Raw genomic sequence first — 25,090 nt, forward strand, 5'->3', positions numbered from 1 at the left:
AAATGAGCAAAAGAAAAAAGGGATACATAAACCAAGAAACAGACTCTTAGCTATAGATAACAAAACTGATGGTTACCAGAGGGGAGGTGGGTACAGGGATGGGTAAAATAAGTAATGGGAATAAAGGAGCACACTTGTCAAGATAAGCACTGTGTGATGTATGGAATTGTTGAAACACTAAACTGTACACTTAAATCTAATACAACTCAGTTTGTTAGCTATACTGGAATTTAAAATAAAATTATTATGCCAGATAGAAAAATTAGGTGTAAAATACACTTCCTAACAAACTGGGGAAAAGGTTGTCAAAAGGCTGTGGTGTTTTTTTGTTTGTTTCTTTTTTTTATTGGAGTTCAATTTACCAACATATAGCATAACACCCAGTGCTCATCCCATCAAGTGCACCCCTCAGTGCCCGTCACCCAGTCACCCCCACCCCCCACCCACCTCCCTTTCTACCACTCCTTGTTCATTTCCCAGTTAGGAGTCTCTCATGTTCTGTCTCCCTCTCCGATATTTCCCACTCATTTTCTCTCCTTTCCCCTTCATTCCCTTTCACTATTTTTTATATTCCCCAAATGAATGAGACCGTATAATGTTTGTCCTTCTCCGATTGACTTATTTCACTCAGCATAATACCCTCCACTTCCATCCATATCAAAGCAAATGGTGGGTATTTGTTGTTTCTAATGCCTGAGTAATATTCCATTGTATACATATAGGCTGTGGTGTTTTTTTTAAAGTAGCTCCTGAATTGGTGGATATAGCTGTATCTTTATGTTTAATTTTGTTTTAAGTCAATACAAGATTATTTTATGTATAGTTTACTTTCTTAGTAGTTTCCTAAATTACAGAATTTCAAATACAGAACTAACTTTTCTGGGGTGATGGGCATTAAGGAGGGCAAGTGATGTGATGAGTGAGCACTGGGTGTTATACCCAACTGATAAATTATTGAACACTACATCTGAAACTAATGAGGTATTATATGTTGGCTAATTGAATTTAAATTTTAAAAAAAGAACTAACTTTCCTAGGAAGTTTGAATATTAACTAGCAATTCAGTACCTCAGATCACTAATTTATTCATACTATATATAAGTAAAGACAGTTAAATTTCCTGTGTGATTTCTGACAGTTTAAAGATGTAGAAAATCATTAGAACAAAGATTAACATGAGAGATTTTAGGTGCTACTATATGGCTATAAACAAACATATCTCATTAACCACAATATAAACATTCTTACACAAAACACTCAATAAAATGTTCCAAATATATCAGCTCAGACCAAATACCAGTAGCATAGTTAAGTGGCACTAAGAGTACCTTCCCCAACAACTGTGGTTCTTTTTTCATTCTCCTTTTGGCCCTTACACACATTCTAGATACTGACTGCACCAGAGTCCCTCTCCAAAAGACTCCATTTAGATATTAATATTGATACAATGTAGTACACTTAGTGATCTGTTCTCCAGACTCTTGCTACTGATCCCTACCATCACTTTCTACTTGCTAATTCTCTTGTTTTTAAGAGAACTGTTTAACTTTGGTGAGCTCTGTTGCTGCAATGGCAGTTTCCCTAGTATGAACTACATTTTCCATAAATCTTCCATATGCTTGAAAGGAGAACACCCCCTTGTGGACAAAAGACTAAACAACATTTCTTTGATTTTTCTCCAACAACCTAATGAGTTATTTAATCCAAAAATATATATATATAACAAATACAGATATTTTCTATTTCCATCAAGATAATCATATAGCAAAAATAAATAAATAAATAAAAATAAATAACAAAATAAAAAAAAGATAATCATATAGCACTGAAATAAAAATCTGCACAAAATTTCACTGATATAAGTACTATGCTATAAAACACAGGTAACATGATAAATATTAAATAGACATGCTTCCATTACACTTCTACTTTAAAATTTAGTGGCATGTTCTATTTTTTAGAGATCTGTTCCTTTTATAGTCATGGATTATGGCTCTGGAAATCTGCCCAGAAAATATACAGGCACTATTTAAAAATCACACACAAACAAATGGGAAATATACTCCATTGTTATAAATTTCTAAATGAATCCTCCTTATGCAAACTTTCCACAGATGATTAGTCAACACAGTGTGTGTATAAGTGGGGGTAGACAGACAAAAGAAGAGATGGCTGAGACAGGTGGAAGGAAGGTTACTAGCTCTAGCTCCCTTCTCCTTCCTATTCATTTCTATGTTATTATCCTTACATCAGTAGATCTCCAACTTTAACATACAAAAGAACAAAATGGGGCTCATTCTTAACATCATCCCCAAAAACTCTAATTTGTTAGTGGAGTTAAGGGACTTGCATTTTTAACAAGCACCCCAAATAACACTAATGCACAGGTAACTCTGTGAAACAATGTACTAGATATATATAAAGTTACCCAAAAGCCACAGGCAAGATTTTGTCCAAATCTGAAATTCTTTTGGGGTGAGAAGGAACACATGGTATTTTGGCATTATATAAGCATTACAGAACTAATATGCAAGAAGGAAATGCTAAGCTTCTTGAGATAACTATATAGCCACTGAAGGCAAAGGTATTTTGATAAACAGAGTTTAACCTTTTCTGCTTCAGAGCTCAGAGAGAAACTGAAGTTATTTTTAAGTAGTGCTTTTAATAAACAATGGGCAGAAAACTGGAGGTATTTTTAATAAGCACATCAGATTTTCCAATATGGTCATAAACAGCAATTTAAACTCATGTTTTCATTTTCACTTGTATTTACCTCCGCGTTTTTTGAGATTTTCAGTTTTCATTTTACTTCTGCTTCTAAATTCAGGCCCTTTAAAATCATCTTTGTCTTCATTCAGCACTGGCTCTGGTTGTACAATCACTGTACCTAGAATGATTTCATTTAAAAAACCATTACACATATTAAATGTGCAAATGAAGTACAAGACTTCAGTTCAGATAAAGCCAACATTGCTGGTACATAATTTTGTTTCTTTCAAGTTTTCACTACTTGTATAAGGACCTCTCAAGAATAAATAAAACAGGGAAATAATAAAAGGGCCAGGTGTCAGCAATCAGATTACTTGTTCAAATATAACTAATAAAAATAGGATAGGGGTATTATGAACTGATTATAGCAGAAATGTCTGAATAAAGTAGAAAGCCTCAGCCCAGTTATGAATTTTTATAGTGCCTATCACAAAAACTGTTTTGAGTATGAACACCCATGCTAAGTTCCAGAAGTTTATAAAATAGAAGTACCCGAAGGAAAATTTTTAAAAGACATCCTATTCTTATCATAATCCAAATCAAAGCTCATAAAAAGGTTTTTAAGGGTTTTTTATATTGCTTTGGGGGAAGACAGTGGGAGGCAATGTGAGAAGTTAATTCTGCTATTAATGCTATACCTATTCTGAGGCATTTCCCAACTAGTGTGTCAAATTTTTAGTACCTGAAAAGTCCTTAAAGAGTCTTAAACAAAAGATTGCCTATGTAAGCCCAACTGCTCTAACAATAAACTGCAGAATGAGATCGATTATTGGTCTCTATGGAAAAATTTAGAAAGAATTTACTTTCTTAGTTATAAAACATGTGAACTGAGAAGACAGGTTATTAATTTTTCATTATAATCTCTCAAGAGCAAATAAAGCAGGAGCATAGTAAAAAGAACCCAGGTCTCACATTTACCTACATTGCTGGGCTTAGTAATTGGGCATTATTGGCAACACTTAAGAAAGTAAAACCTGATAGTTTTCAGGGGTGGTCTCCCTGAAACATGGGCCTATGTTATTCAGCAAGCAGATTTTTGGCAAGGTATAGCATCTAATTATAAGTATTTCTGAGACTCTGAAAAAAAGGAGGGGAAAGCAGGCATATAGAGGACTGAGTTTTTACAAACTGGCGAATTTAGATAACCTACACACACACACAAAAAAACTATTTACAACAACCATTTCACATATATACTCTCAAAGAAGCCATAGCATTTGAGAAAGCTCAAGATTTATAATTAACAAAAAGAATTATTTCTGAAGATTCTTCTCCAAATGGAAGCAAAGCAGTAGAGTGGAAAGAGCACTCACTGGCTTTGGATTCAGGCAGACCTAGTTTCTCAATTTAAAGCTTGGAAAAGTGCCTTGAGGTCTGAATTTGTTCCTTTATCTCTACAAGTAGAAACAATAACTACCTTACAGTATTGCTTTGACAATTAAATGAGTTAGTTCTCTAAGAGCCTGGTACCTATATATACTCAAGATAGTATTATAGTAATAATAATCACCCAAATTCTACCTTATGAAATGGGTTTATTCTTGGTTTGGTGGGAGAGTTATGACTAATTCAGGTTAGAAACATCCCTTACTTTTCTCCACAGTTTCATTAAAAGAAAGATCTGAATTCCTGTATCTTGCCTCACCCAGTGACCATCATAAGGACTTGCAGTGACAACCACTGAGAATGTAACAATCCAAAATGAGTCACTTCCTACAGGACTCACATTCCCTTATTATAGTTGATTCTGCCCCTGGCCACCAACCATTGCATAAAATTGTCACGGATTATTTGAAAAGCCAAGTAAATGGTGGGCCCATTGATTTTCCTTCTATCTTTCTGCTTTCTCTCATTCATCCCTTTTCCTCATTTCATATTTCCTCTACTAAAACTCCTAATTGGTCCTAGTCAAGCAATGTCTTAAGCTCCTTCCCCCCATTTTTTTAAACTTTCATATTCCAAAATGTGTCACAAAAATATAAATGTAGACAGAGAACCAAGTTTAGTAAATACTAACTATAAATGATCTATAAGGACAAATTTGAAAATTCTGCTAAGATACTTCCATATATATTATTAATAAAGAAAGAATTTAACTTTTGACTCTGAAACACCATGATATTACAAAGACTTTTATCACTACTCTTATCATATAATCAGACTGCTCACAGACTTGGGCTATGAAACATCAAAGATTTTCATTTGACTTTTTTCCCCCAATCTAATTAACGAGGTTAAGGATAGAACTACAACAGTTGAAGGGTACGTGACAAGGTATTTTAAAGAGATAATTACAAGAAGTACATCTAAATCTATCTTTGATAATTAACTTCAGCTTTTAGTCTTAAAGAATTTAAGAATGGAATAAGATTAAACCAGAATTTAAATATTTTAAGTTTTCAGAATATTCATTATATTTTCCTCTAAAATAAGCATATTTAAATTTGCTGAACCAAAACTTAATATAAACATTTATACTAAACTTCCACATTCAAATATAATTTGGAAACTTAAATCCCTTTTCTAAAACCCAATGGAAAAAGAAAGTAAGTTTTGTTCTTTATCAAAGCTGACTGCAAATATACTAAGTTTTTAACCTCCTAACACACATTATCATTACCATTCTAATACATTTTCAGACAACTACAATTAAAATGCTAGTTTTGTTCCTTTACACACAGCTAACAGTAATCAAGTTCCAATTTTATAATGACATTTAAAAATACATTTCAACTTTAACTTCCTATGAAAAATCAACACACATTACCTTTTGGCAAGCTTTGCATAGTAATATCATTTTCTGAATTTTCATTAGAAGCATCTTCATTTACAGTTTCATCCAAAGGTTTTTCATCATCAGATTCGACATACTTTGTTACAACTGATGGTTTCCTATGAAAGAATTAAGTTCATAGAATTACGGACTTTCTGACAATTGGAATAAGAACCAAAGAACATATTTAAATTGAATGGTTGCTCTTAACCAGAGATACATATCAGACTCACCTACAGAAACACATATTTCTGTATCGTATTACTGAAAATTATGTCTCAGTAGGTCTAGGGTAGGACCAGGGTATGTTCGCTCTGAAAAAGCTACTGTGGGGGATCATGAAGGGATCTCCTCTCTAAGAATCACCACTTTAGAGATGTTAATATAAAGCAAGCTGTGTTTATTAAGAGACATTCCCACTGGTAAGAAACAACAAATGTCCAGGGCACCTGGCTGGCTCAGTCAATAGAACATCCGACTCTTAAATCTCCAGGTTGTGAGTTAAAGCCCCACACTGAGTGTGGAGCCTACTTAAAAATTTTTAAAAATGCCCAATAGAATAAACTGCAAACTTCTAATAAAATCTATACCTCACAGTATATTATGCTTTGTAAGTATGATTAGAAGTCATTTCAGTGCTTATGTACAATTCATTTTGACATTTTAACAAAGAGAAGTATTTTTACCATGCTATGATCTCCTTATAACTTCCTCATAAGTAAAATGGCTACCCCTCCTCATCATCCTGGACAATTTGACATAATCCTTAAAAACCCATATTGCCTCAGGAGGCATTCATTTCATTTTCCCCTCCGTCCATTTTGTGAGAATATATATGATCTAAAAAAAATGATCTACATATTGCAAGGGCCACTAAGGCACAATAAATCCTCCTTGGAAAATTCCAGTAAAATTCAAAGTCAGAATGAATAAATAATTGTTGAAGTTAACTGATGAATATAAGAGGATTCATTATACTATACTGTCCAGTTTGTAATGTGTATGTTTGTATAAAATAGTTTACTAAGTTAGAACAAGGGTGCTTGAATTTTATAAAAGATTATTATTCTTAGGAAAAAAAACAACCTGAAAATGTTTTCCCTTCAACATCAACCAACCTTTTTGATCGTGATGATCCTGATGATTTGGATTTTTCCGAAGAGCTAGCTCCCTAAATGTGAAAAATAAATTTAAAAAATTAATACAGCTCTCAAAGAAACATCCCTACAATTAACTATTTCCCTATACCAATATCTCTGATATAGTAATATAATGGGATATCACTTTTATGTCTAAAATATTTTTTAAAAGAAGCTTCAAAAAAACCAATTCTCATTTATTCTCAGGCTTCCTTGATTTAAGATTAATTTCCTGTTTGTTTTTTTTTTTAATTAAATTGTTACCGTTGAATTTTGTGGTATAGGATAGGATGCACTGCTGTATCAATATCCTGGTCCAAGGCAACAAATATAAAACAAAGGTATAGAAGTAATCTGATCCTAATGGATGTAGGGAGTTTTAAGGATCTAAAAACTGTCATTTTCTCTATCCTAACATATAGTACAAAGTACCTTCTACACTTTGCTTTGAAATACTATGTTTAACTTCATTTTGCCAATATACTCAGTATATTTTTTGGATTAAAATTTCTACACTAGGTGGAAAGAATCACAAAACCACAGCATAAGCCTGGGTATCATAGGTGAAGGACACTAGAATGGATTCCTATAATGATGCTTAACATACTCTAAATATCCAGTTTTGAGAGATCTCAGAACCATGGAGTCATGCCCATAACAATCACCCTAGGCACCACTATAGCAATATAATTATGTTCAAACAAATATCTGTTAGCAAGCCTTCAATTGTCTGACTTTAGGTATATTGCTAAAGTGAACCACACAATAATAAAAACAATGAACACCTTCTAAAAAAAAAAAAAAACACCCACCCAAAATGAAGTGTCATAATGTTTTGACATAACGGTAAACTTAAACACATGCATGTATTAAAGAGAAGCAATCTGGGGTGCCTGGGTGGTACAGTCAGTTCAGTGTCCATGTCTTGGTTTTGGTTTCAGGTCATGATTTCAAGGTCATGAGACTCAGCCCAGAGTTGGGCTCCATGCTCAGCTTCTGCTCTCTCCCTCTCTCTCTGCTCCTCCCTGCTGCACTCACTTGCTCTCTTAAAACAATAAATAAATCTTAAAAAAAATCTGATAACATACACTCTAGTTGGTTATTAGCAATTAATAAATCTTTTAAATGTTTCACATTAATCTTACCTCTTCCTTGCTGTTTTCCATCATATCTGAGTTATTTCCAGAACCACCGACTTTTTCTTAAAAGAGAAGAAATAAAAAATATATCTTTTCAAAACATTATCAAACAGAACACCAATAACTACAACTCCATGAATCCATTTTTTCAGTCTATGAAGTACAACTACTCATAATACATTACTCACATTAAAATATTCTTAGAATTTTCTCCCTTGACACACTAACCCCCTTCTTCAAAAGTACTAAGTTGCTAAAAATAGTAGTTTGGTATCAAAATATTTCCTATTGTAATTTTCTAAGGTATTTTCTCTCAAAAGAAAATTTAGCCTAACAATCCAATCATAATATTAAATAAATTTTATTCCCTTCACCTAAGACACTAGAAAGGTAATAGCAAACTAAACATAAAGGAAGCAGAGGGAAAGAAATAATTAAGATTAGACCTAAATTTAATGAAACAGAATAGAAAACACAGAAAAATCACTGAAACTAAAAGTTCTTTAAAAAGATGAATTAAATTGACAAACCTTAAGCTAGACTGACAAGAAAATAAAGAGCGAAATTCAAATTATTAGAATCAGAAATTAAAAAGGGGACTTTATTAGCTAAAGAAAAAAATGGATTATAAACGAATATCATGAAAAATTATATGCTAAAATATTAGATAACAAAATACAGACAAATTAATAAACTCTAACAAAACTGACTAAAGAATAAGTACACAGTGAGAATAGACGTATAACTGAAGAGACTGAATTGGTAATCAAAAAAATACCCACAAAGAAAAGTAAAAGACCAGATGGCTTCACCACTGAAATGTACCAAAATTCAAAAGAAAGAATTCTTCACAAACTCTTCTATTATAAAAAGGAGAGATATTCACCAATTAACATTTTTGAGACCAATATCATACCAAAACCAGTAAAGGAACCACAAACAGAGAAATCTAAAGAACTCAATCACAAATATGGACAGAGAAATCCTCAACAAAGTACTAGCAAACTTCAACAGAATAAAAGACAAGTCTTTATCCCCGACTGGGAGAAAATAAATACAAAAGACATATCTGATAAAGGACTACTATCTAAAAGATACAAAGAACTCAATAATAATAAACAACATGATTAGAAATGGGCAAAATACCTGAAAACATCTTACCAGAAATACACAGTTAACATATGAGAAGATGCATGTCATGATGGAACTGGAAGTTAAAACAATCAGGTAACACTACACAATCAATGGACAAATGCAGAACAATGACAATACCAAATGTTGGTGAGGATGTGGACCAATAGAACTCTCACTCAACTGTTTTTGAAAATGGAAAATGGTACAACCACTTTGAAAGACATTTCAGCAGGTTCTTACAAAATTAACCATTCTCTTACCATATGATCCAGCAATCACATTCTTTGATATTTACACAAATAAGATGAAAACTAAATCCATTGAAAAGCCTGTACACAGATGCTTCTGAACACTTTAATTTTACATAAACACCTTTTTTATTTATATAAATGTTTTCGTAAGTACCCTTATTCATAACTGCCAAAATATGGAAACAACCACCGTTTCTTCAGAAGGTGAATGGGATAAAGTAACCCTGGTACATCCAGACAATGTAGTATTATTCAATACTAAAAAAACATAAGCTATGAAGCAATAAAGAGAGATTGAGGAACCTTGAATACATATTACCAAGAACCCAATCTGAGAAAGGAAACCTATTATAACATTATTTTGGAAACGGCAAAACTACATGAACACTAAAAGCATCAGTGGTTGCCAGGAACTAAGGGGTAAAAAAGAATGGATACATAGAATTTTTACTGCAGTGAAACTTTATGATAAAATAACGGAAGATCCATATCATGATACATGTGTCAAAAATCCTTAGAATGTATGACACCAAGAGTGAAATCTAAGGCAAAATGTGGGTTCTGTGTGATAATGACTTCTCAGTGTACAGTCATCATTGGTAACAAATATACAGCTGTGGTGCAACCTATCGAAGGTGGGAGATGCTATGCATGTGTGGGGAGGAAGATATAGGAAATCCTTCTATTTTTCATTCAACTTTTCTGAGAACCTAAACCGGTTTTTAAAAAACAAGTATATTTTAAAAGACCCTTAACAAAAGGGACTATCTTTCAAATCAAACAGAGAGGACACCCCAAAAAAATCAATAAAAACCGTTCACCCTAAAGATTTTTATTAAATCTATTCTATTTTTATGTACTTACAAATAACCACATAAAAATGAAATTAAAAAAAACAATTCAATATACACTAGCATCAAAAAGAATAAAATATTTACGAATATATTTTAAAAAAGGAGAATGGGGCAGCCCTGGGGGCGCAGTGGTTTAGCGCCGCCTGCAGCCTGGGGTATGATCCTGGAGACCCGGGATCGAGTCCCGAATCAGGCTTCCTGCATGGAGCCTGCTTCTCCCTCCACCTGTGTCTCTGCCTCTGTCTTCGCTCTCTCTGAATGAATAAATAAATCTTTAAAATAAAATAAAATAAAATAAAATAAAATAAAATAAAATAAAATAAAATAAAATAAAATAAAATAAATAAAAAAGGAGAATGACAACTTGACATTTGATAGTGAAACGTGCAAATTCCAAAGATAAACAGACAATCCTGAAAGCAGCAAGAGAAAAGATATTCGTAACATATATGGGAAGAAATATCAGATTAACAGAAGACCTCTACACACAGACTGGCAGGCCAGAGAGGGCTGGCATGATGTATTCAGGGTAATAAATGAGAAGAACATGAAGCCAAGAATACTTTAGGCAGCAAGGCTGTCATTCACAATAGAAGGAGAAATAAAGAGATTCCAAGAAAAAAAAGAGATTCCAAGATAGGCAGAAACTGAAAGAATATGTGACCACTAAACTGGCTCTGCAATAAAGATTAAGAGGGAACCTGTAAAAGAAAGAGTAAGTGCAAAGAAATAAATCCAAAAAACAGGGACCAAATACGTATTATGATGACACTAAATTCATATATTTCAATAGTTAATCTGAATGTAAATGGAAATATGATCCCATGAAAAGACGCAGGGTATCAGAATGGATAAAAAAAGGAAAATCCATCTATTTGCTATCTACAAGACACTCATTTTAGACCCAGGGACACCTAGCCTGAATATAAAAGGGCAGAGAACCATTTACCATTCAAATTGGTACTCAAAAGTGAGCTGGGGTAGCAATCTTCAAATCAGAAAAACTAAAGTTTATACGAAAGACTGTAGAAAGAGATGAAGAAAGACACTATATCATACTTAAAGGGAATATCCAACAAGAAGATCAAACAATCATGAAGATTTATACCCCTAATGTGGGAGTTGCCAAGTATATCAATTAATAAACAAAGTAAAGACATACTTAGATAATAATACACAAATAGTAGGAGACTTCAACATGGCGCTTTTTACAAATCACAGAACTTCTAAGCACAACATCTCCAAAGAAAAAAGAGCTTTAAATGATACACTGGACCAGATGGATTTCACAGATATTTACAGAACTTTACATCCAAACTCAACTGAATACACATTCTTCTCAAGTGCACATGGAACATTCTCCAGAATAGACCACATACTGGGTCACAAATCAGGTCTTAACCGATGCCAAAAGTTTGGGATCGTCCCCTGCATATTTTCAGATCATAATGCTCTGAAACTAGAACGAAATCACAAGAAGAAGTTTGGAAGGATTTCAAACACGTGGAGGTTAAGGACCATCCTGCTAAAAGATGAAAGGGTCACCAGGAAATTAGAAAAGAATTAAAAAGTTTCGTGGAAACGAATGAGAATGAAGATACAACCATTCAAAATCTTGGGATACAGCAAAAGCAGTCCTGAGGGGGAAATACATCGCAATACAAGCATCTATCCAAAAAATGGAAAGAACTCAAATACAAAAGCTAACATTGCACCTAAAGGAGCTGGAGAAAAAACAGCAAATAGATCCTACACCCAGCAGAAGAAGAGAATTAATAAAGATTCTAGCAGAACTCAATGAAATAGAGACCAGAAGAACTGTGGAACAGATTAAAAAAACCAGGAGTTGGTTCTTTGAAAGAATTAATAAGATAAATCCTTAGTCAGCCTTATTAAAAAGAAAAAAGACACAGATTAATAAAATCACAAATGAAACAAGAGAGATGACAAACAATACCAAGGAAATGCAAACGATTTTAAAAACGTACTATGAGCAGCTATATGCCAACAAATTAGGCAATCTAGAAGAAATGGATGCACTTCTGGAAAAGCACAAATTACCAAAACTGGAACAGGAAGAAAGAGAAAACCTGAACAAGAAAATAACCAGCGAGGAAATTAAAGCAGTCATCAAAAACCTCCCAAGACACAAAAGACCAGGGTCACATGGCTTCTCAGGGGAATTCTATCCAACGTTTAAGAAGAAATAATAGCTATTATAGTAAAGCTATTCTGAAGGACAGAAAGGGACAGAATACTTCCCAAATCGTTTTATGAGGCCAACATCACCTTGATTCCAAAACCAGACAAAGATCCCACCAAAAAGGAGAATTACAGAACAATATCCTTGATGAACACAGATGCAAAAATTCTCAACAAGATACCAGCCAATAAGATCCAACACTACATAAAGAGGATTATTCATCATGACCAAGTGGGCTTTATCCTCCGGATAAAAGGATGGTTCAACACTCGTTTAAAGAATCAACGTGATAGATCACATCAACAGGAGACAAAACAAGAATCAAATGATCCTCTTAATAGATGCAGAGGAAGCATTTGACAAAAGACAGCATCCATTCCTGATCAAAACTCTTCAGAGTGTAGGGACAGAGGGAACTTTCCCCCACTATCTTAAAAGCCATCTGTGAAAAGCCGACAATAAATATCATTCTCAATAAGTAAAAACTGAGAGCCTTTCCTCTAAGATGAGGAACACGAAAGGGATGTCCCCTCTCAACATAGTTCTGGAAGTCCTAGCCTCAGCAAAAGAACAAAAAAAACAAGAGGCATTCAAACGGACAAAGAAGAAGTCAAACTCTCCTTCTTCACAGATGACAGGATACCGTACATAGAAAACCAAAAAGACTCCACCCCAAGATTGCTAGAATTCAAACAGCAATTCGACAGTGTGGCAGGATACAAAAATCAATGCCCAGAAATCAGTGGCGATTCTATACCCTAACAATGAGACTGAAGAAGAAATTAAATAATAATAATAATCAATTGCACCCAAAACCATAAGGTACCTAGGAATAAACCTAACCAGAGGTAAAGGACCTATACCTTAAGAACTACAGAACACTCCAGAAAGAATTTGAGAAAAACACAAAGAGATGGAAAACCATTCCATGCTCATGCATTGGAAGAATTAATACTGTGAAAATATCTACGTTATCGAAGGGCAATTTACACTTTCCATGCAATCCCTATCAAAGTATCGTGGACTTTCTTCACAGAGTTGGAACAAATCATCTTAAGATTTGTATGGAATCAGAAAAGACCCTGAATAGCCAGGGGAATACTGAAAAAGAAAACCAGAGCCGGGGGCATCACAATGCCAGATTTCAAGCTGTACTACAAACCTGTGATCATCAATACAGTGTGGTACTGGCACAAAAACAGACACATAGATCAATGGAACAGAATAGAGAACCCAGAAATGAGCTCTCAATTCTATTGTCAACTAATATTCGACAATGCAGGAAAGAATATCCACTGGAAAAAAGGACAGTCTCTTCAATAAATGGTACTGGGAATATTGGACAGCCATACGGAGAAGAATAAAACTGGACATTCTCTTACACCATACACAAATATAAACTCAAAAATGGATGAAAGATCTAAATGTGAGATAAGAATCTCTCAAAAACCTAGAGGAGAACACAGAAAACACCCTTTTTGAACTTGGACACAGTAACTTCTTGCAAGATACATCTATGAAAGCAAAGGAAATAAAGCAGAAATGAACTATTGGGACTTAAAATAAAAAGCTTCTACACAGCAAAAGAAACAGTCAACAAAACTAAAAGACAACCTAGAGAATGGGAGAAAATATTTGCAAATGATATATCAAATAAGGGGCAAGTATTCAAGATCTATAAAGAACATATCAAACTCAATACCCAAGAAACCAAAAATCCAATCATGAAATGGGCAGAAGACATGAACAGGAATTTCACTAAAGAAGACATACAAGTGGCCAACAAGCAGACGAGAAAATGCTCCACATCTCTTGCCGTCAGGGAAATACTAATCAAAACCACAATGAGATACCACCTCACACCAGTGAGAATGGTGAAAATTAACAAGACCAGGAAAAAACAAATGTTTGAGAGGATGTGGAGAAAGGGGAACTCTATTGCACTATTGATGGGAACGCAGACTGGTGCAGCCACTGTGGAAAACTGTGTAGAGGTTCCCCAAAAAGGTAAAAATAGAGCTATTCTACAACCCAGCAATTTCACTACTGTGGATTTACCCCAAAAATAGACAGATGTAGTGAAACGTTGTGACACCTGCACCCCAATGTTCATAGCAGCAATGTTCACAATAGCCAAACTGTAGAAATAGCCACAATGTCCTTGACAGATGAATGGATAAAGAAGATGTGATATATATATACACACACACACACACACACACACACACACACACATACACACACACACACATACATACACACACACACACACATACACACACACACACACACAATGGAATATTCCTCAGCCATTAGAAACGACAAATACCCACCATGTGCTTTGACATGGATGGAACTGGAGGGTATTATGCTGAGTGAAGACAGTCAAATGGACAAGGACAATCATTATATGGTTTAACTCATGCAGAGAATATAAGAAATAGTGAAAGGAATTATAAGGGAAAGGAGGGGAAATGAGTGGGAAAAATTAGAGTGACAAAAGATGAAAGACTCCAAACTCTGGGAAACGAACAAAGGGTAGTGGAAGGGGAGGCAGACATGGGGATGGGGTAACTAGGTGACAAGCACTGAGGAGGGCACTTGATGGGATGGGCACTGAGTGTTATACTATATGTTGGCAAATCAAACTTCAATAAAAAATTGTTTTTAATTTTAAAAAAACTTGGGGAAAAAAGGGAACATCCTCAACTAACTACAAAATACTGACAGGTTAACATCATACAAAACGGCGAAAGAGTGAATGCTTTCCTCCCCAAGATCAGAAACAAGAAAGGAAATCCACTCTTGCCACTTTTTTTTTTCCCACTCTTGCCACTTCTGTTCAATATTGTAATGGAAATTCTAGCCAGACTAAGTAGTCAAGAGAAAGAAATCAAAGGTATCAAGAATGAAAAGAATGAAGTAAAACTATCTCTCTTTAGGGATGAAATTATCTAATATATATAGAAAATCTATGGAACCCACTAAATAACTATTAGAACTAGTAAAAGAGTACAGAAAGATTGAAAAACACAAGAATATAAAAAAAATCAATTGTATTTCTACTTACTTGTAAAGAATGACCTGAAAATAAAGAAAACAATCCAACATAACATTAAGATGGCAATACTCCCCAAACTCATCTACCAATACAATGCAATTTCCTTTGAGAATCACAGCTAACTTCTTTCTAGAAATTGACAAGCTCATTATAATATTTGTAAAGAATGAAACGGGAATAGCCAGAGCAGCCTTCAAAACAAAAAACAAAATAGGAAGATTCACACTTCATGATATCAAAACTCACTATAAAACAACTGTAATTATTACTACAAATGTAAATAATACAGTGTGTTACTGGCAAAGGATAGACATACAGATCAGTCAAGAAAATTGAAAGTGTAGAAATAAAATCACATTGTCTACAACTGACTGGTTTTCTTTTTTTTTCTCCCAACTGATTTTCAATAAACATGCCAAGAATATTCAGTGGGGAAATAGTCTTTTCAACAAGTGATGCTAATATAATTGTGTATCCATATGCAAAAAGTGAACTTGGAGCCCTGCCTCACACCACATATAAAAGTTAACTCCAAATGCATAAAAGACCTAAAGAGTTAAAACTATAAAACTCTTAGGAGAAAATAAAGAGGGACGCCTGGGTTGCTCAGGGGTTGAGCATCTGTCTTCAGCTCAGGGCATAATCCTGGGATGCAGGATGAGTCCCACATCGGGCTCCCTGCAGGAAGCCTGTTTCTCCCTCTGCTTGTGTGTCTGCCTCTGTGTGTGTGTGTGTGTGTGTGTGTGTGTGTGTCTTTCATGAATAAATAAATAAATCTTTAAAAAAAAAAGAAGAAAATAAAGGGTAAATTGTTGTGACTTCACATTTAGTAATGAATTCTGAAATATGACACCACAAATAAACAATAAAATCAGATTACTTTATCAAAATTAAAACTTTTGTGCCTCAAAGGACACCATGAAGAAGATGAAAGACAACCACTAAAATGGAAGAAAATATTTCCAAATCATATATCTGACCCAAGTTACCAGTGACAGATGAATAACAAACTAAATATGCTATATACATACAATGGAACACTATTCAGCCTTAAAAAGGAAGGACATTTTGATACATGCCACAAAACTGATGAACCTTGAAGGCATTATGCTAGGTAAAATAAGCCAGACACAAAAGGACAAAACTATTTTACACCTCCGACTTATAGGAGTATTCTGAACTGGTCAAGATTATACAGACATAATGTAGAATGACAGTTGCCAGGGGCTGAGGAAAAGAGGATTGAAGTTAGTGCTTAATGAGTACAGAGTTTCATTTGAAGATAAAAAGTTCTAGAGAGATCAGGCAGGGCAAGATGGTGGAAGAATAGGGTCCCCAAGTCACCTGTCCCCATCAACTTACCTAGATAACTTTCAAATCATCCTGAAACCCTACAAATTCGGCCTGAAAGAAAAAACAGCTGGAATGCTACAGTGAGACGAGTTCAGGCTTCTATGAAGGTAGGAAGACAGAAAAAAATAAAGAAATAAAATAGCATCCAAGGGGGAGGGGCCCCGCGAAGAGCCGGCTAAGGCCGGGCGGCAAATGCACCCAGGACAGTAAAGCCCAGTCCTGGAGAAGCAGACACTTTACAAATCTTCCCAGATGGAAACTCGCTCCCAGGGAACTCGGGCAGGATCCCAGGAGGGGCACTGATGCCCACAGGCTCCCAGGGTCACTAAGAGAGGAACTGCGCCTGGCGGGAGACTGAGCCACGCACCAGCCGAGCTCCATAAAGGCTGGAGCACACGACTGGCGGGACCCCAGGAGCAGCTCCGGCAGAGGCTCAGGCGGAGGCTCTGTGCAGAACAAGAACTAAACCACAAGAAAAAGTTAGGAAGGATATCAAACACGTGGAAGTTGAGGACCATCTTGCTAAAAGATGGGTCAACCAGGAAATTAGAGAAGAATTAAAAAGATACATGGAAACTAATGAGAATGAAGATACAACTGTTCAAAATCCTTGGGATACAGCAAAAGCAGTCCGGAGGGGAAAATACATTGCAATAAAAGCATCCATCTAAAAACTGGAAAGAACTAAAATACAAAAGCTAATCTTGCACCTAAAGGAGCTGGAGAAAAACCAGCAAAAAGATCCTACACCTAGGGCAGCCTGGGTGGTGCAGTGGTTTAGCGCCACCTGCAGCATGGGGTGTGATCCTGGAGACCCAGGATCTAGTCCTGCGTCACACTCCCTGCGTGCAGCCTGCTTCTCCCTCTGCCTGTGTCTCTATGAATAAATAATTTTTTAAAAAAAAGATCCTACACCTAGCAGAAGAAGAGAATTAATAAAGATTTGAGCAGAACTCAATGAAATAGAGACCAGAAGAACTGTGGAACATATCAACAAAACCAGGAGTTGGTTCTTTGAAAGAATTAATAAGAGAGATCAAACATTAGCCAGCCGTATTAAAAAGAAAAGAGAAAAGACTCAAATTAATAAAATCGTGAATGAGAAAGGAGAGGTCACCACCAATACCAAGGAAACACAAACGATTTTAAAAACTTATTATGAGTGGCTATACGCCAATAAATTAGGCAATCTAGAAGAAATGAATGCATTTCTGAAAAACCACAAACTACCAAAACTGGAACAGGAAGAAATAGAAAACCTGAACAGGCCAATAACCAGGGAGGAAATGGAAGCAGTCATCAAAAACCTCCCAAGACACAAGAGACCAGGGCCAGATGGCTTCCCAGGGGAATTCTATCAAACGTTTAAAGAAGAAACCATACCTATTCTACTAAAGCTGTTTGGAAAGAAAGAAAGAGACGGAATACTTCCAACTCGTTCAACGAGGCCAGCATCACCTTAATTCGAAAACCAGACAAAGACCCCAACAAAATGGAGAATGATAGACCAATATCCCTGAGGAACACACATGCAAAAATTCTCAACAAGATACTAGCCAACAGGATTCAACAATACATTAACAAGATTATTCACCATGACCAAGTGGGATTTATTCCCGGTATGCAAAGCTGGTTCAACACTCGTAAAGAAAGCAATGCGATTGATCGTATCAGCAAGAAAAAACAAGAACCATATGATCCTCTCAATACATGCGAAGAAAGCATTTGACAAAATACAGCGTCTATTCCTGATCAAAACTCTTCAGAGTGTAGGGATAGAGGGAACATTCCTCAGCATGTTAAAAGACATCACAAAAAGCCCACAACAAATATCTCAATGGGGAAACACTGGGAGCCCTTCCCCTAAGATCAGGAACACGACAGGGATGTCCTCTCTCACCAGTGCTATTCAACATAGTACTAGAGTCCTAGCATCATCAATCAGGCAACAAAAAGAAATAAGGCATTTAAATTCGCAAAGATGACAACAAACTCTCCCTCTTCCCAGATGACATGACACTGTACATAGAAAACCGCCAAGAGGGGATCTGTGGGTGGCTCAGCGGTTTAGCGCCTGCCTTTGTCCTAGGGAGTGATGCTGGAGTCCTGGGATCGAGTCCCACGTCGGGCTCCCGTGGAGCCTGCTTCTACCTCCTCTTGTGTCTCTGCCTGCCCCTCTCTCTCTCTCTCTCTCTCTCTCTCTCTCTGTCTCTCATAAATAAATAAATAAATCAATCAATCAATCAATCAATCAATCAATCAATCAATCTTTAAGAAAAATAAAAAGAAAACCCCAAAGAATCAACCCCAAGATTACTAGAACTCACACAGCAATTCAACAGTGTGGCAGGATACAAAATCAATGCCCAAAAATCAGTGGCATTTCCATACACTAACAATGAGACTGAAGAAAGAGAAATGAAGGAGTCAGTCCCATTTACAATTGAACCAAAAGCATACGATACCTAGGAATAAACCTAACCAAGGAAGTAAAGCATCTATACCCTAAAAACTACAGAACATCTCTGAAAGAAATTGAGGAAGACACAAAGAGATGGAAAAATATTCCATGCTCATGGATTGGCAGAATTAATATTGTGAAAATGTCAATGCTACCCAAGGCAATTTACACGTTTAATGCAATCCCTATCAAAATACCATGGGCTTTCTTCAGAGAGTTAGAACAAATTATTTTAAGATTTGTGTGGAATCAGAAAAGACCCCGAATAGCCAGGGGAATTTTAAAAAAGAAAACCGTATCTGGGGGCATCACAATGCCAGATTCAGGTTGTACTACAAAGCTGTGGTCATCAAGACAGTGTGGTACTGGCACAAAAACATACACATAGATCAATGGAACAGAATAGAGAACCCAGAAGTGGACCCTCAACTTTATGGTCAATTAATATTCATCAAATCAGGAAAAACTATCCACTGAAAGAAAGACAGTCTCTTCAATAAATGGTGCTCGGATAATTGGACATCTACATGCAGAAGAATGAAACTTGACCATTCTCTTACACCATACACAAAGATAAACTCAAAATGGATGAAAGATCTAACTGTGAGACAAGATTCCATCAAAATCCTAGAGGAGAACACAGGCAACACCCTTTTTGAACTTGGCCACAGCAACTTCTTGTAAGGTACATCCATGAAGGCAAGAGAAACAAAAGCAAAAATGAATTATTGTGACTTCATCAAGATAAGAAGCTTCTGCACAGCAAAAGAAACACTCAACAAAACTAAAAGACAACCTACAGAGTGGGAGAAGAAACTTGCAAATGACCTATCAGATAAAAGCTTCATATCCAAGATCTATAAAAAACTTATTAAACTCCACAGTAAAGAAACAATCCAATCATGAAATGGGCAAAAGACATGAACAGAAATCTCACAGAGGAAGACATAGACATGGCCAACAAGCACAGGAGAAGATGTTCCACATCACTGGCCATCAGGGAAATACAAATCAAGACCCCAATGAGATACCACCTCACACCAGAGAATGAGAATGGTGAAAATTAACAAGACAGGAAACAACAAATGTTGGAGAGGATATGGAGAAAGGGGAAGCCTCTTGCACTGTTGGTGGGAATATGAACTGGTTTAGCCACTCTGGAAGACTGTGTGGAGGTTCCTCAAAGAGTTAAAAATAGACCTGCCCTACGACCCAGCAATTGCATTCTTGGGGATTTACCCCAAAGATTCAGATGCAATGAAACGCCGAGACACCTGCACCCCGATGTTTATAGCAGCAATGGCCACAATAGCCAAACTGTGGAAGGAGCCCCGGGGTCCATCAAAAGATGAGTGGATAAAGAAGATGTGGTTTATGTATACAATGGAATATTACTCAGCCATTAGAAATGACAAATACCCACCATTTGCTTCGACGTGGATGGAACTGGAGCTTAGTATGCTGAGTGAAATAAGTCAGTCGGAGAAGGACAAACATTATATGTTCTCATTCATGTGGGGAATATAAATAATAGTGAAAGGGAATATAAGGGAAGGGAGAAGAAATGTGTGGGAAATATCAGAAAGGGAGACAGAACGTAAAGACAGCTAACTCTGGGAAACGAACTAGGGGTGGTAGAAGGGGAGGAGGGCGGGGAGTGGGAGTGAATGGGTGACGGGCACTGGGGGTTATTCTGTATGTTAGTAAATTGAACACCAATAAAAAATAAATTTAAAAAAAAAAGAAGAAGATGTGTTCTATGAATACAATGGAATATTACTCAGCCATTAGAAACGACAAATACCCACCATTTGCTTCGATGTGGATGGACCACCAAGGTATTACGCTGAGTGAAATAAGTCAATTGGAGAAGGACAAACATTATATGGTCTCATTCATTTGGGGAATATAAAAAATAGTGAAAGGGAATAAAGGGAAAGGAGAGAAAATGAGTGAAAAGATCAGTGAGGGTGATAAAACATGAGAGACACCTAACTCTGGGAAATGAACAAGGGGTAATGGAAAGGGAGGTAGGCAGTGGGATGGGATTACTGGGTGATGGGCACTGAGGGGGGCACTTGGCGTGATGAGCACTGGGTGTTATGCTATATGTTGGCAAATTGAACTCCAATAAAAAAAATTAAATTCAAAAGGGAAAATAAAGAGTACACTTATCACATTATTCAATGTACAAAAACATTGAATCACTATATTGTATACCTGAAAGTAACATAATGCTGTAGGTTAACTATATTGCAATTAAAATCTTTTAAAATTATTTTTAAAAATTTCTAGAGATAGGAGGCGGTGATGTTTGCACAATGTTAAGAATGTACTTAATGCTAGAGAACTGTATACTCAAAATTGATTACAATGGTAAATTTAATCATAATAAAAAGTTTAGAGTATATAAAGGATTCTAAAAATCAATAATAAAAACAAATACCCACATAAAATTTGGGCAAAGGATTACCAAATTAGCAACAAGCACATGACAAGATGCTCAATATCATTAGCCATGAGGTAAATCAAAACCAGATCCAAAATGAGACACTACTTCAGATGCACTAGGAAGGCTAAAATCAAAAATCGGATAATAATTGTTGGCATGGATACAGAGAAATCAGAACCCTCATACATTGCTAGTGGGAATATAAAAAGTTGCAGCAACTTTGGAAAACACTTTGGCATTTCCTCAAGACTTAACATAAGTACCATATAACCCAGCAATTCTACTCCTAAGTATATACTCAAGAAAAATGAAAATATACTGCCATACACAAACTTGTTCACAAATGTTTATAGTAGGATTATTCATAATAGCCAAAAGGGGAAACAAGACAAATATCCATGAACAGATTAAACAAATGTCATATGAGAGAATGTTATTTGGCCATAAAAGAAATGAAGTATTAAAACATGCTACAACATAGATAAACTTTGAGCACATTACACTAAGTGAAAGAAGCCAGTCACAGAGGATCACGTATTACACAATTCCACTCATAAGAAAAGTCCAAAACAGGGAAATCCATAAAGTCAAGAAAGTAGATTAGCGAGGGTGCTTGGGCCGGGGGGGGGGGGGGGGGGGGGGGTTCTTTTGAGGTGATAAAAATGTTATACCATTAACTATGGTGATGGTTACACATATCTGTGAAATACAAAAACTACTTAATTGTATACTGTGAATGGGTAAATTTCATGCTATATAAATCATATCTCAATAACAGTGTTAAAAGTGTTATTAGTCATTAGGGAAATGCCAATTAAAACCACAAGATAGCACTATCAGAATATATTAAATTAAAAAGGAAATAGTGGTAATACCAAATGCTGGTGTAGATGCAGAGAAACTGCATCTCTCATACATTGCTTTGAGAATATAAAAGTAATGTGTCCTCTCTAAAACTCACTTTACAGTTTACAAGTATCTTAAACAAGCTACCATCGTATGACCCACCAACAGCACTTCCAGGCATTTATCCTAGAGAAATGAAAATGTTCACGCAAATGTTCACAAGCAGTTGTATTTGTAATAGCTCAAATATGTTATCAGCCCAGACGTCCTTTAAAGAAACTGTGCTATATCCATACTGTGGAACACTACTACACTGCAATAAAAAGGAAATAACTACTGGTACATGCTGCAACTCAAGATGAATCTCTACAGAATTACGTGAAGTGAAAAAACCAAATCCTAATATGTACATTCATATTATTCCATTTATGTAACATGTTTGAAATGATAAAACTTTAGAAATGGAGGACAGATTAGTGATTGCCAGGATTTAGGCCTGGGTAGGAGTCAGGCTAAGGAGGTGAGTATGATTATGAAAGGGCAAGATGAGTAATCTGTGAGGGTGGATATGTGACTGTGAAGGTGGGTATGTGAATCAACTCAAGTAATAAAATTGTATAAAACTTAGTAAACCCACACAAGTACAAGGAAAACGTAGAAAATCTGAGTCTGACTGGTAGATAGATACCAATAACTTGATTACAGTAATATATTATAGTTTTATAAAATGTTATCATTTTGATGAAAATGGACAAAGTATATATAAGACCTCTGTATTAGTTGTTATAACTGCATGTGAATCTATAATTATCTGAATATATATAAATATATATGTCGCTGTAAAAAACTGCCAGAAAACTAGGAAAAGAAGGAAACATTCTCAACTTGATAGAGTATTTATAAAAACTATTTATAGAGAAACGATCATACTTAATGGTAAAAAAGTGAATACTTTACCACCAAATTCAGAAACACCAAGAGAAGGTCTACCATCACCATTCTTCTTCAAGATAAAAATGGAAAATACAAAAACTCTTGCCCAGCATAATGAGGCAAGAAAAGGAATTAAAATGCACACAGATGAAAGGAAAAAATAAAACTGTCCCTATTTTCAGACAAGATTAAGTAGAAAATTCCAAGGAATCTACAAGACAAAAAAAGAGAACAAACAAAAATCCTCCCTCCAGCAAGTCCACAGGATTCAAGGTCAACATAAAGAGAATTCCTACATATCTGCATTAAGCAAATAAAATTTAAAATACAAATAGCAACAGAATTTAAAGTAGCACCCCAAATACCAGAAGTAATTTAGCTAAAAATCTAACGAAATATGTGCAAGATTAGTATATAGGTAACAACAAAACACTGGGCCCACTGAGAATTTCTATTGATTTTTTTTCCCTGAGCACGGGTTACACATTCTTATTCTTTGCATGTGTTTGAGGACTATACAGTTTTATTGGGGAAAGGCTATGAAGAACAAGTGCTCAGTACACTTTTTTTTTATTTTTTCAAGATTTTATTTATTCCTGAGAGACACACAGAGAGAGAGAGGCAGAGACACAAACAGAGGGAGAAGCAGGCTCCATGCAGGAAGCCGGACGTGGGACTTGATTCTGGGTATCCAGGATCACACCCTGGGCTGAAGGCAACGCTAAACCGATGAGCCACTGGGCTGCCCCAGTACACTTTCTTTTTTAATGATTTCTATTTTCAGATGGATAAATTCTATTAGTCCGTCATCAAATTCACTGACACTTATACTGCTGCCTTTAATCTCCAATTAAGTACAATAATTTGTTACTCAAAAATTATATTTTTTAGTTCTAGAGTTTAAAAATGGGATTTTACAGTTTTTTATGTCTATGATAAGATTTCCTATCTCTCTGTCCATCATAAATGTATTTGCCTTTTTGTGCTTGAGCTCAGTTGTAGCTGCTGCTTTAATGTTCTTGTCTGCTGATCTTAACACTTGAGTCACCTGTAGATTGGTCTCAATTGACTGTCTTTCCTTTTGAGCACAGGTCACATTTCTTCTTTCTTCATCTATCTAGTATTTTGGATTGGTACTGGTCATTTACAAAGATAAAGTGAAGATGCTGTAGCCCATTATATTCTTCCAAAGAGTTTGATATTTCTGTTATGAGGAGATAGTTAACTGAGCTGAAATCAAACCAAAAACTATTTACCCTGTATTGGAAGCAACTAAAAGGTTTCTACTGTTTTTTTTTTTTTTTTTTTTTACCCCTAACTGAGCTGCCTGGATTCTGGACTACACTTGAACATTTAAATCACAGATACAGTCAGAGTTTTTTCAGCTTTTGGAGTTCCTAACTTATAGCTCTCTTCTGAAAGGAATCTTCTCCCTCATTTTACAAAAGCTGCTAGGGTCCCCTTAAATTTCTTCATACTTAATCCAATATGAATGGAGATTTCTATCCAAGTCTTAACAGCTACTCACTGAGTAACCAGCACTTTCCTTAAAGAAAAAAAAGCACAACAACTGGGACTTCACTAATAGTATTTCCTTTTTCCATGTGTCAACTCCCCTCCCAACTGTGTCTGCTTTTTGTCACTTTCCAATTCCTTCACATAACTGTTTTCAGTATTTTGGCCCAAGTTTGTAATTGGTGTTTGTGGGAGATAATCTGCCTG

At 35.6% G+C, this 25,090-nt stretch overlaps 1 protein-coding gene across 6 annotated transcripts in view; it reads right to left on the reverse strand.

Annotated features, from left to right (window-relative positions):
• Nucleotides 1-25,090, reverse strand: part of ATRX (ATRX chromatin remodeler) — a 332,654-nt gene that overhangs the window by 223,416 nt on the left and 84,148 nt on the right. For 4 of the 6 annotated variants that reach the window (XM_038587761.1, XM_038587757.1, XM_038587756.1 and 1 more), the window contains 4 exons: nt 7,827-7,882; nt 6,661-6,713; nt 5,537-5,661; nt 2,774-2,887 (listed from right to left, as the gene is read on the reverse strand). In XM_038587761.1, coding sequence (XP_038443689.1) covers nt 2,774-2,887; nt 5,537-5,661; nt 6,661-6,713; nt 7,827-7,850 — 316 coding nt within the window. In that variant the 5' untranslated portion in view covers nt 7,851-7,882. The remainder of the gene's footprint in view (nt 1-2,773; nt 2,888-5,536; nt 5,662-6,660; nt 6,714-7,826; nt 7,883-25,090) is intronic. The other 2 variants (XM_038587760.1, XM_038587759.1) reach the window with 1 other exon arrangement.

This window comes from Canis lupus, chromosome X (assembly GCF_011100685.1).
Source record: "Canis lupus familiaris isolate Mischka breed German Shepherd chromosome X, alternate assembly UU_Cfam_GSD_1.0, whole genome shotgun sequence".
NCBI classification, from domain to species: domain Eukaryota; kingdom Metazoa; phylum Chordata; class Mammalia; order Carnivora; family Canidae; genus Canis; species Canis lupus.